Source organism: Neophocaena asiaeorientalis, unplaced genomic scaffold (genome assembly GCF_003031525.2).
Source record: "Neophocaena asiaeorientalis asiaeorientalis breed wild unplaced genomic scaffold, Neophocaena_asiaeorientalis_V1.1 scaffold342, whole genome shotgun sequence".
Lineage (NCBI taxonomy): Eukaryota > Metazoa > Chordata > Mammalia > Artiodactyla > Phocoenidae > Neophocaena > Neophocaena asiaeorientalis.
Genome location: NW_020174037.1, coordinates 4,530,467 through 4,543,428, shown reverse-complemented (window position 1 = coordinate 4,543,428; position 12,962 = coordinate 4,530,467). Strand labels below are relative to the sequence as shown.

At 38.9% G+C, this 12,962-nt stretch overlaps 1 protein-coding gene across 2 annotated transcripts in view; it reads left to right on the top strand.

Annotated features, from left to right (window-relative positions):
- Positions 1 to 12,962, top strand: part of CTNNAL1 (catenin alpha like 1) — a 59,549-nt gene that overhangs the window by 31,923 nt on the left and 14,664 nt on the right. For both annotated transcript variants that reach the window (XM_024753663.1, XM_024753664.1), the window contains exons 8-11: positions 1,762 to 1,848; positions 4,920 to 5,078; positions 7,082 to 7,174; positions 12,381 to 12,531. In XM_024753663.1, coding sequence (XP_024609431.1) covers positions 1,762 to 1,848; positions 4,920 to 5,078; positions 7,082 to 7,174; positions 12,381 to 12,531 — 490 coding nt within the window. The remainder of the gene's footprint in view (positions 1 to 1,761; positions 1,849 to 4,919; positions 5,079 to 7,081; positions 7,175 to 12,380; positions 12,532 to 12,962) is intronic.

The following is a 12,962-nucleotide window of genomic DNA, read 5'->3' as shown; positions in this document are numbered from 1 at the left end:
CTAGGATATGTCAAGAAAGTATTTAACATGGTTTACAACATACAGCATGGATAGAACAAATCTGGAAATCATGGACAAAAGCTTAGGCAGTAAAGATGAAGAAGGGTGAATGTGCCTGAGAGGGTCCAGCAGTCTCCTTCCTTATGAAGAGATTGATTTATGAATGTAGTATAAATCACAGATTTCCCTCATATTTTCTTGGCATCACAATATTGCAAATGCTCATATTAACAGGGAAACTTAACTACGGTAGAATGGTGTCAAGGATAAAAGCAGTATTTTGTGTTTAGTTTGAATTGTCTTTGTGATATCTAATCTGAAGTGTAGATTGCTTCAGAATTAAATTTTAAGCCCAACATGCAATATAAAGAGTTTCTATGAGGAAGCGCTGTCTGTGTTGCGTATCCAGTTCTATCAATACTTAAATTTGCAGTTAGCACCTTTCACATGTTTCACAAGCACTTGGATCTCTGATTCTGCATGTCAGATGTATTGTTCATTCATTCACTTTTTCAGCAGTTGTCACTGAGTACCTTTTATATGCCGGGCACCGAAAATCTAAAGATGAATAAGATGAAATCTTTGCCTGCAAGAATTTTGCAATGTAGAAAAACGTGGGAAGGTGTGAAACGAGTACAAAAAACTTTGTAACTGTCCTAAGAGAAAGTACAGATCATGTGTTGAGAGGGTTTAAAGGAGGTTGAATTTGTATTTATCTAGAGGAATCAAGAAGCTTCATGAAGAGATTGACATTTAACTGATTTATTCATTCAAAGAATTGAATACCTGCTACCTTCCATTTGCTGTGCCAGTTATTGTGCATTCAGTGGTGAGCAGAATAAATGTGATCCCAGCCTTCACAGAGCTTACCAAGGCCTAGTGAGGAAAATAGGCTTTAAATAACAACAACAACAAAAATCAAAAGTACGTATGTAATTGCAAACTAGGATGATTACTTAGAGAAAAGGTTAGAGAGGGTAAGAAGAGGGTCTAATTTAAATCGTGTGATCTAAGAAGGCCTTTCTGAGAAAGAAACATTTATGTAAGGACTTGAAGATGAATAGGGTTTTAATTTTTATCTAGGTTAAGAATGAAGAGATGAGAATTCCAGGCAGAAGGTAAAACAGATTAGTTTTAGACATGATAAATTTATTAAAGAAAATTAGATTTAAAAAATTCACCTGGGCTTCCCTGGTGGCGCAGTGGTTGAGATCCCAAAAAAAAAAAAAAAAAAAAAAAAAAAAAAAATTCACCTGTTTAGAGTAGAAAAATGTAACTAAATAAAAATTCTCTTTTCCACTCTAATCATAAACAGATGGATTTTAAAAATCTACTTTTTTTTTTTTAACTAAACAAATTGAGTTTATTAATTAATTTATTTTTGCTGTGTTGGGTCTTTGTTTCTGTGCGAGGGCTTTCTTTATCTGTGGCAAGCGGGGGCCACTCTTCATCACGGTGTGCAGGCCTCTCACTATCGCGGCCTCTCTTGTTGCGGAGCACAGGCTCCAGACGCGCAGACTCAGTAGTTGTGGCTCACAGGCCTAGTTGCTCCGCGGCCTGTGGGATCCTCCCAGACCAGGGCTCAAACCCGTGTCCCCTGCATTAGCAGGCAGATTCTCAACCACTGCGCCACCAGGGAAGCCCTACTTTTCTTATAGTTCACAGATGATATTAAAAATTTATTATGTTTGTAGTTTGAGTAAAATTGGAATTACAAGATGAAAAAGATAACTCTTCACATGTACTTTTAAAACTTTTTAGCAAAGAAAGAAAACAAAGAGCATCGATGAAGAACTGGAACTCGCTATATTGAAAATCAGTCACAGCCTCAATGAACTTAAGAAAGAAGTAAGTATAGTTTGAAATCTAGCCTCTTTTAATTCTTTGCAGGTTTTCATGTTGTATGGTACATATAAAATGCCTTAGCATTAGTATGTTCCTGTGCCCAGAAAATGTTTGTAAAGTTTTCCTTTGACCTAGTTATTTTGAAGCCACTGTTTTATTAGTGCCATCATTCTCAAAGCTTGTACACAAATGTTTATAACAGCCCGAAACTGGAAACAATCTAAATTTCCAGGGAATTCCCTGGTGGTCCAGTGGTTAGGACTTCACGCTTTCACTGCCAAGAGCGTGGGTTCAATCCCTGGTTGGGGAACTGAGATCCTGCAAGTGGTGCGGTATGGTCAAATAAATAAATATCCATCAACAGGGGAATCAATAAATGAATTTTGGTATAACTATATCAAATGCTATTCAGCAATAAAAAGGAACACTATCGATATAGGCAATAACATGGATGAATTGTACTGAGTGAAAGAAGTCAGACACAAAAGTGTGTGTGTGTAATTCTATTTAGAAAAAATTCTTAAAAAGGCCAAACTGATTTATAGTGACAGAAACCAGGTCAGTGACTGCTGGGGTCAAAAGGGGGGATACTTACTACAAAGGGCCATGGGAGAACTTTTTGTGCTAATGGAAGTGTCGTAAATATTGATTATGGTGGTAGTTACTTGGGTGTAAATGTTTGTCAAAACTCATCGAACTGTACCCTTGGTACATTTTGTTGTATATAAATTATACCTTAATAAAGTTGATATTTTAAAATTTTCTTTTGGCTGTGAAGATTTCCCTGTTCCCTGGATGAAAACTTTATCATCTAATGGCTTATTTGGTCACTCTTAGGTAATTGAAAGTCACTTTAAGTCAGGGCTTTGTGAACTACAGCCAGGCTGTTTTTATAAATAAAGTTTTTTGGGGGACACAGTTCTACCCATTTGAGTTGGGTAGTTGCGACTATGTGGCCTGAAAATCCCAAAATATTTACTCTCTGGCCCTCTACAGAAAATGTTCACCAATCCCTGCTTTAGGTCATAAAACACAAACTCAGTTCAAAAATGAGAATGTTCATTCCAATATATTAATCAGAATTTTTTTTTTTGCGGTACGTGGGCCTCTCACTGTTGTGGCCTCTCCCGTTGCGGAGCACAGGCTCCGGATGCACAGGCTCCGGACGCACAGGCTCAGCGGCCATAGCTCACGGGCCCAGCCGCTCCGCGGCATGTGGGATCTTCCCAGACCGGAGCACGAACCCGTGTCCCCTGCATCGGCAGGCAGACTCTCAACCACTGCGCCACCAGGGAAGCCCTATTAATCAGTATTTTGATTCATTCAGTTGTAGGGCTTTGCTCCTGTTCCCCACTCCTCTAGCCCGCCTAGGGCTTTTGGGGGAAGTGTGGTCTCTTGTCTCTCTTTCAGGCCCTTCATCTCCTATTATCTAGCTTCTGTTCCGGATCTTTGCACAGGGAAAGAAGAGAGGAAGTGGGGAGTTCTTAGTGACCGGTGCCCTTATGAGATGCACTGGGCTCGAAGATGTTTAAAGCTGACTTTCTCTGTCGTGAATACTTGAGTGCTCTTCAGAGGCTTTCCTGGTGCCTCCCCTGACCAGCCCCTTACTTTGTAACTTCTGTGCCACTTTGCTCCCTCCATTTTGGGGTGTGCCTGGGAGGGGACTCACAGCAAGCACCAGAAAGACCCTCCTCACAAAAGCCTTTCTTCTCTCTTATCTCTAATTTCTTTGTTCTTTTATATTTTTTAAGAGAGTCAAGGGCTCAAGAGAATGAATTGGTTTGGGGGAGTTTCATATATAAATTATCTGGTGATGTTTCATTGACCTCTGTTGAAACCTTCATTTTAACATCCTATTAAACATTAGAAGGATATGGTCTTCTATGGTTTAAAAAAAGCCTACTCATTTTTTCCAGCCTATTCAATTTTAACTAAACTATTGTTAAGACTGTGACTATCAGTTGAACGTAAAATCTTTTGGTGATAGCCTGAGTGGCTTTCCATAAGCTTCATTTTCCTTACCTCTGAAATGGGTATAATAACATCAACCTAGAAGAATTTTTATAAGGATTAAGGGAGATAATGTCTGTAAAGCTACTTACAGTACCTTGCACAGAGCAGGAATTTCATGTTTATTCACCCTTCTTGCCTTGGAGTTTGTAAGTAGTCTCCAGAACCATTCGTAAGATTTGCGGGACCTTGAACAAGTCACTCAGTCTCTAGGGACCTGTTTCATAGTTTGTAAAATAAAAGGCTGGCATTAGCTGTTTTCTGTGACCCTGATGGTTAAACAAAATCTTTTGAATTCTTATGTGCATTTAATTTCCAAAGGAAAATGCATTTTAATGTCTTTGTTTCTGACTGTAATTATTCTCAGTTGATTTGGTGAATGTGGACTACCCTATTGTTAATTTTGTACAAAGTCCTGCAATTTGAATGGACATTGGATTACTTCCAGGAAAAAAAGAATCACTTCATTCAAATAGGCTTAATTAAAAATCAGATTTTCCTTAGGACAATGTTATTAAAAATGATCTCTTTCTGGTGAACCCCAAAATAACCTGTCATAACATTTTTTTAAAAAGGCAGGATAAGGAGAAGAAAAGATTTGGAGTTAAATAGTATGCAAAGATGTTCAGTGAGAGTGGGCAATGCTTAAAATCCATTCCACCTAAAGTTAAATAAAACCTTGAAGTTTTCATTATCCTTTTATCCATCATTTCTCCTGTGACCCAAGAGTTAGACAGAAAAGCTGTGGATAGCAATATAGATAAACTGTGAGCCCCTGAGGGAAGGGGTTGTGTCCTACTTGTCATGTATGTCCAGCCTTTAGTTCAGTTCCTGCCATAATGTAGGTATTTAATAAAATTTGTTGAATATATATTTTATATATACATATATACATACACATATATATATATATATATATATATATATATATATATATTCAGATCAAGTGGGACTGATATGAGGTTGCTACTCTTTAGTTTTTAAAGTACTCATGAGGTTTTTGGTCACAAAACCTTATTGTTTGTTGTCTTTTCTTCATTACCCTTCACTCCCCACATCTGCAGCTTCATAGTACAGCAGTTCAGCTGGCAGCAGATCTGGTAAAATACCACGCTGATCATGTGGTTCTCAAAGCATTAAAACTTACTGGAGTAGAAGGAAATTTAGAAGGTTTGGCTGAATATGCCTGCAAACTCTCTGAACAGAAAGAGCGGCTTGTTGAGGTGAGCAATAGGTTGCTTGTTAAAGAAACTGTAGTTTAATGAAAGCTGTACTATCATCAGGTAATATTAACACAAATACAGTTTTTGGTTTACTCATAAGAGCGTTTTCTCTCTTGCCTTTGGAATTTTAAAAATATCATGTTTATCTGTTCTTAAAACAATTTGTCCTCTAAAACAAAACAATAAAAGATGCTAGAACCCACAAATGCCCTTCGTAACCTCCTTCCTTATTCCATCAAAGAGATTAGATCTTGGAGTAGAGCAATGGATATACAATGATATACATTCAAATACCTGTTGGTATTTGAATCTTTTGAGTCTCAGCAGTCTCAAAGAGATTAGATCTTGGAGTAGAGCAATGGATATACAATGATATACATTCAAATACCTGTTGGTATTTGAATCTTTTGAGTCTCAGCAGTCTCAAAGAGATTAGATCTTGGAGTAGAGCAATGGATATACAATGATATACATTCAAATACCTGTTGGTATTTGAATCTTTTGAGTCTCAGCAGGAAAGAGATGGCACATTCAAATTAGGTTAATCTTAAGAGGGTTTAATAAAGGAGCCATTTACAATTGCATGGATAGGATGTGGGGAAACCATGAGAGTACAGGAATTGGGGTTAGTGACAGCAGAGCTGGTACTACTCCTACAACCAAATTAACAGGGGGAGTGAGTGGTTTCTGGAAACTGAAAGGGCACAGAGTCCTTCAGAGAGCCTTGAGTAGTTGTGGTTTCAGGACTAGACACAGAGACAGCCCACGGCAGCCTGCAGGGAAAGAGCATGAGAATAAAGGTTCTTACCCTCCAAACCCCTGCTGCTGTATTGCTGGGGCTTCCCATTGGCCAAACAGCTGTAGACCACATAGGTCAGTCTCCCAAGAAGGAAAAAGAGTGGATATGGAGGGACAAAGAGAAGACATTCAGCACAGTATTCCTTCTCGGAATCTCTCCTGTTCTGCCCAAATCTTTGTTATGTGTTACTGATGCATAACCTGCCCCTTTTGTTATAATTCCAATTGTTGATTGATATTGTAAGCCTTCTACCTATTGAGAATGTCAGACATCTGCTAGTAAAGAAATGTATACTTAACCCATGTGCATGTGAAGAATATATCCCCTTGTATATATGAGGTTTGTCCCAGCCAACATGTATATTAATGCACAGATATGAACCATCTAGCTGTGTTCATATTATCTAATGTCCCATGCTCACCGAATCTCACATACTAATGGTTAGAAGGAACTTTTAGACTAAGCTTAGCTTCCTCTCCTTTATTTGTTTACATCTGAAAACTACTAGGGAGCATTCTTAAAATGACTGTAGATACATCTCCTTTTTAAAATAGAGCTGATGTTGTTTTGTTTATAAATCAAGAATTATGACTGCAGGCAAACTTGCTAATTATAGGAATCCTGCAGCAAATCTTTAAAAAGTGAAAAAAAATTTTCCCCTAATTTTCTGTTTTAAGCCTCAAGAAATTATTGAAAAATTATTTTCAAAAATTTTCATTGATACAGGCTCTTTACTCATTATATCAGTCTTGCCTAATCCAGTGTTATCTCCAGTAAAAAGGTATGTTAATTGACAGGGAGAAGTGTTATTTGTTGGCAGAAAGAATGTGTAGCTTGTGGTAACTGACATAGTTTAGCTGAGAGACCTTGGATAAGTCCTTCTCTGAGCCACGTTTCTTCATACGTGAAATATGTGGGCACTACAAGGTCCTTTCGGGGTTCCTCTTGATTCTAATATTCTGTGACCACCTTGCCATGATCAGATAGGAAGTAGAAACAGTAGGGTATATGCTAACAAACCCGTGTTTGTTCCTGCTTTGCTCCTAGAGAATCCGTTGGTAACCAGTGCAATATTATAATAATCTTATTAATGTACAAATTTATTTTTATAGGTTTTAATGTTTTATTTTCTTTGTTAATTATAAAATGATGCTATGTATTGTGAAGAACGAGAAAGTTGAACTGTAGAAATGGTTTTTTGTAGACCTGTCGATTGTTGAGACATGTGTCTGGGACAGAACCTCTTGAAATAACCTGTATACATGCAGAGGAGACATTTCAGGTGACTGGCCAGCAGGTATGATCAACAACAGATCGCTCCTTCCATGTTATGTTTTATCTGAGTGTCGTAACAAATTGTGCACAAGGAAGACACAAATGGTTTTGCATAACTACGGGCCAAATCTACTGAGCGAAATGAAGGTAATGGAATTTTGTTGGTAGTGTGCCAGAACATTCCATTGGATTATCTGGTCATCTGACAAATTAGAGATTGGCCCATTTAATTGATGCCCTAGTTTATATCTATTTAATTGAAGCCGTTTACAATACAGGTCGTTATAACATGTTTGAAAACTAAGTTATCATTATGTGATAAGCCATAAAAATACTCACATGTTTTGACCCAATAATTCCTAAGGACATAAGGAGATTAAAAGAAAAATAAAAACAATACTTGTTACATTACTTATAATAAGATTCAGTTGGAAGCAAAGTAACAATCTTAAGTTAGGCAAATAATATATTATGATGTTATAGTAATAATTTTGATAACTAGAATTAGCAACATCAAAAAATGTTTCATTAAAATGTTAGGTGACAAAAGCAGGATACAGATTTGTTTATATGCTATAATTGCTACTATATAAAATGTACATATATAAGAAAAATGACTATAAGAATGTGCAGAAATGAAAGTTCTGCTTGTTAGGGAGAATTGTGAGTTATTTTTTCTGAATTCTCTGTAATATTACTTCGTTTTTATAATTTTCAAAAGCATTTTAACAATTGATATCGTATTTAATACTGTCTGTCAAATTAAGGGACAAAGGGAGGGACAGAAGTTCCTTTCCCTTTTAGGTCTAAGCTCTGAAATACAATTTACCAGGTGTATTTGTTTCATTCATCATGGCAGCCAAAAGGACTTACTCCTTATTGCATTATTGGATGGTAGATGTCGAGTTCCTGGATTTATAGTTGAGAACAGCAAAAGCAACTTAGAGACAAAGGTGGTGTGTGCCCTCTAGCAGACCCAAGTTGGATGCTGGAGGATGTTTATACTCCCCGTGGAGAACAGTATCAAAAGCTTCTCACGGAAGCAGGAACTATCTGAGTGACCCTCAGCAGTGACCATCGGCTGAGCATTTTATTATAACCAGAGGATCTCTGTTTATTGGGAGAAACCAAGGCTTCAGTATTTACTTGTCCATTTGGGAGTCATGCTACTTGCCTTGGCCATAAATGTATTTCAGTAGAGCTAAAGTTTGACTCTCCTGCCATATACAATCAGCTCTTGTTATCCTCAGGCCCTGCTTGCTATTTGGTTGTAATTCTCTGCTTACTGTTTTCATTGCAGCAGGGATATTAGGAAAAGTATATTTTCTTTTCCAGGATGGTGATAGATAGAGCCTGCTGTCAATTTCTGTAACTTGAGAAGCTTTTTCTATTCCCATAGCTTCAGCTTTTATTCCTAGTCTTGACTATCTGTCTCACAAAGGGATAATTTAAGAAAACAGAGCATGCCTCTAGGAGAATTTATATTACTTCTGGATACCTCTGCTTTAGCAATGTCATTTTTATATTGCCTTTACAATGTTACAGCATATCCAGGGCACAGTGGAACAGTTTCCACACTCTCCAGTGGCTCCTGGTTGAGAAGGCGGCACTGCTGCATCTAGCTTGTAGTCCATGGCGAGCCATTGCCCACCTTCCCTGAAGATGGGGAACCTTGTTCTACTCTGAAAGCTGCCACCTGCTTGTCAGGCCTGTGCCTGTGGGACTGTGCTCACCCAGGAGGAGCGCCTAGGTCTAATTCTCTCGAAGGCAGCCTGACTCTGACCATAGCACTTTCTTTTCTTTATTTTTAACTTGAAGTATAGTTGATTTACAATGTGTTAGTCTTCTAGTGTGCAGCAAAGTGATTCCATTTATATATATTTATTTATTTATTTATTTATTTTTCTTTCTCATATTCTTTTCCATTACATATCAGTTTCTGAAACCTCTTCAGTGACTTCCTATCTCACTCAGAGTAAAGTCCATCTTTACTGTGCGTGTTTCTCCATCGCGTGGCCATTGGTGACCTTCCTTTTTTTTTGATGTCAGTCCAGTCACACTGACCTACTGGCTGTTGTTAAAATGTATCAGAAATGTTCCCACCTTATTCCCAAACGACTTTCCCTAGGTTTCCCTGTGACTCCCTCACCTTCTTCAGTTCTTTGCTCACATGCCACCTTTGCAAGTGACCACCTAACTTAAAATACTGTGACTGCCTAACACCCTCCATCCTCCTTACCCTTTGTTTTTGTACATATCGTTCATCATCTAAGATATTTCATAATTTACTTACATGTTTTTAATTACCTGTCTCCCCACATTATAATATGAGCCCCATGAAGAGAGGAACATTTATTTGTTTCGAATGAAACAACTGTTTCCCCAGCACCTGGAACATGGGTACAGTGCTGGGCATACAGCAGGTGAATGAAGAGTCATATATTAGTTACTTGGTACCTTTGAGTCTCAGTTTCTCCAGCTGTAAAATGGGAACACTGCTTATTGAGAAGGATAGTATCTTGTTTGTGTTTTTGAGGATTAATACTAATGTACATCAAGCACCTATCACAGTACCGCAAGGATATATCTACCATGTCCTCATGGGTGTATGTGTATGTTACTACTACCACTACTACCACCACCACCACCACCACTACCAGTACCAGTACCAGTACTAATACCGATTCTGCTACCTCTACAACCACCAGCACCACTACTACCAGTACCAGTACTAATGCCGATTCTGCTTCCTCTACAACCACCACCTCCACTACTACCAGTACCAGGACTAATACCGATTCTGCTTCCTCTACCACCACCACCACCACTACCAGTACCAGTACCAGTACTAATACCAATTCTGCTACCTCTACAACCTCCACCCCCACTACTACCAGTACCAGTACTAATGCCGATTCTGCTTCCTCTACAACCACCACCTCCACTACTACCAGTACCAGGACTAATACCGATTCTGCTTCCTCTACCACCACCACCACCACTACCAGTACCAGTACCAGTACTAATACCAATTCTGCTACCTCTACAACCTCCACCCCCACTACTACCAGTACCAGTACTAATGCCGATTCTGCTTCCTCTACAACCACCACCTCCACTACTACCAGTACCAGGACTAATACCGATTCTGCTTCCTCTACCACCACCACCACCACTACCAGTACCAGTACCAGTACTAATACCAATTCTGCTACCTCTACAACCTCCACCCCCACTACTACCAGTACCAGTACTAATGCCGATTCTGCTTCCTCTACAACCACCACCTCCACTACTACCAGTACCAGGACTAATACCGATTCTGCTACCTCTACAACCACCACCACTACTACTACCAATACCAGTACTAATACCGATTCTGCTACCTCTACAACCACCACCACCACTACTACCAGTACCAGTACTAATACCGATTCTGCTACCTCTACAACCACCACCACTACTACTACCAATACCAGTACTAATACCGATTCTGCTTCCTCTACAACCACCACCACCACTACTACCAGTACCAGTACTAATACCGATTCTGCTACCTCTACAACCACCACCACTACTACTACCAATACCAGTACTAATACCGATTCTGCTTCCTCTACAACCACCACCACCACTACTACCAGTACCAGTACTAATACCGATTCTGCTACCTCTACAACCACCACCACTACTACTACCAATACCAGTACTAATACCGATTCTGCTTCCTCTACAACCACCACCACCACTACTACCAGTACCAGTACTAATACCGATTCTGCTACCTCTACAACCACCACCACTACTACTACCAATACCAGTACTAATACCGATTCTGCTTCCTCTACAACCACCACCACCACTACTACCAGTACCAGTACTAATACCGATTCTGCTACCTCTACAACCACCACCACTACTACTACCAATACCAGTACTAATACCGATTCTGCTTCCTCTACAACCACCACCACCACTACTACCAGTACCAGTACTAATACCGATTCTGCTACCTCTACAACCACCACCACTACTACTACCAATACCAGTACTAATACCGATTCTGCTTCCTCTACAACCACCACCACCACTACTACCAGTACCAGTACTAATACCGATTCTGCTACCTCTACAACCACCACCACTACTACTACCAATACCAGTACTAATACCGATTCTGCTTCCTCTACAACCACCACCACCACTACTACCAGTACCAGTACTAATACCGATTCTGCTACCTCTACAACCACCACCACTACTACTACCAATACCAGTACTAATACCGATTCTGCTTCCTCTACAACCACCACCACCACTACTACCAGTACCAGTACTAATACCGATTCTGCTACCTCTACAACCACCACCACTACTACTACCAATACCAGTACTAATACCGATTCTGCTTCCTCTACAACCACCACCACCACTACTACCAGTACCAGTACTAATACCGATTCTGCTACCTCTACAACCACCACCACTACTACTACCAATACCAGTACTAATACCGATTCTGCTTCCTCTACAACCACCACCCCCACTACTACCAGTACCAGTACTAATACCTATTCTGCTCCCTCTACAACCACCACTACCACTACCACTACCAGTACTAATACTGTCTGCTACCTCTACAACCACCACCACCACTACTACCAATACCAGTACTAATACCGATTCTGCTTCCTCTACAACCACCACCACCACTACTACCAGTACCAGTACTAATACCGATTCTGCTACCTCTATAACTACTACCACTACCAGTACTAATACCAATACTGCTACTACCATCACTCCTACTATCATCACTATGACTACTGCTACCACCGCTACTGCCACCCTTACTACCACTGTCTAATGCTGCCACTACTGCAGCATCTCTTCTGCTGCAGTGTACAGTACACTCTTTGTAGTAGGAGTATAACTCTGAATTATGCTATGGAAGTAAGTTTGTTGAAACAGAACTTTCCTTGAATAAAGATAATTGCTCCCTGAATAAAGGCTTATATATAATAATGCCTACTATTTATCTATAGATAAGATTATAAGAAACAGTAAGTTTTGTATGTCCATACTGCCCAACATGGGGCTTATGTGTGGAAATTGCTTTGTAGTTGTGTCATTGAGTGATATGAACAGTACAGGCTTAAGTTTGATTTCCAGTATGATTCTGAGAGGTAAGATTTTGAAACTCACACCTGTGTATATTGTTTCTTTAGATAATTTCTGCTGCTGAAACTTTGACATTGCATCCATCTAGTAAAATTGCTAAAGAAAATCTAGATGTATTCTGTGAAGCCTGGGAATCCCAAATTAGTGACATGCTAACACTGCTGAGAGAAATCAATGATGTGTTTGAAGGAAGACGAGGTGAGAAACTGTCTATATATTGAAATATGTTAGTATTTTAATGTAACTTAGTTTTTTAATGTCAAACCTCAGATGCAAAATGAATAACTTGTTATAACCCAACTGGGTTATTTTTATAGTAAAGTGTCTTCCACAAAAAATTATAAAAATATTATTTGTCCTTCATTTTAGTATCAAAGCAATAAAATTTGTTGTACAACAGTATAGTAGATTCCTTTGAATTAATATTAACAATCTAATTTTCTTATTGAAATTGTCATTTTTATATTTCTTATAAATTGTTTTTTAGTTTTAGTACAAATGCTCTTCTGTAATACAATAATTCTCTGATGTAATTCTACTAACTTCATAATGAAATGAATGTAGTTATTTGATTTTCGAATTGCTTTCCTTCCACTTGGATGGAATCTCTTTCCTTGATGACTACGTAA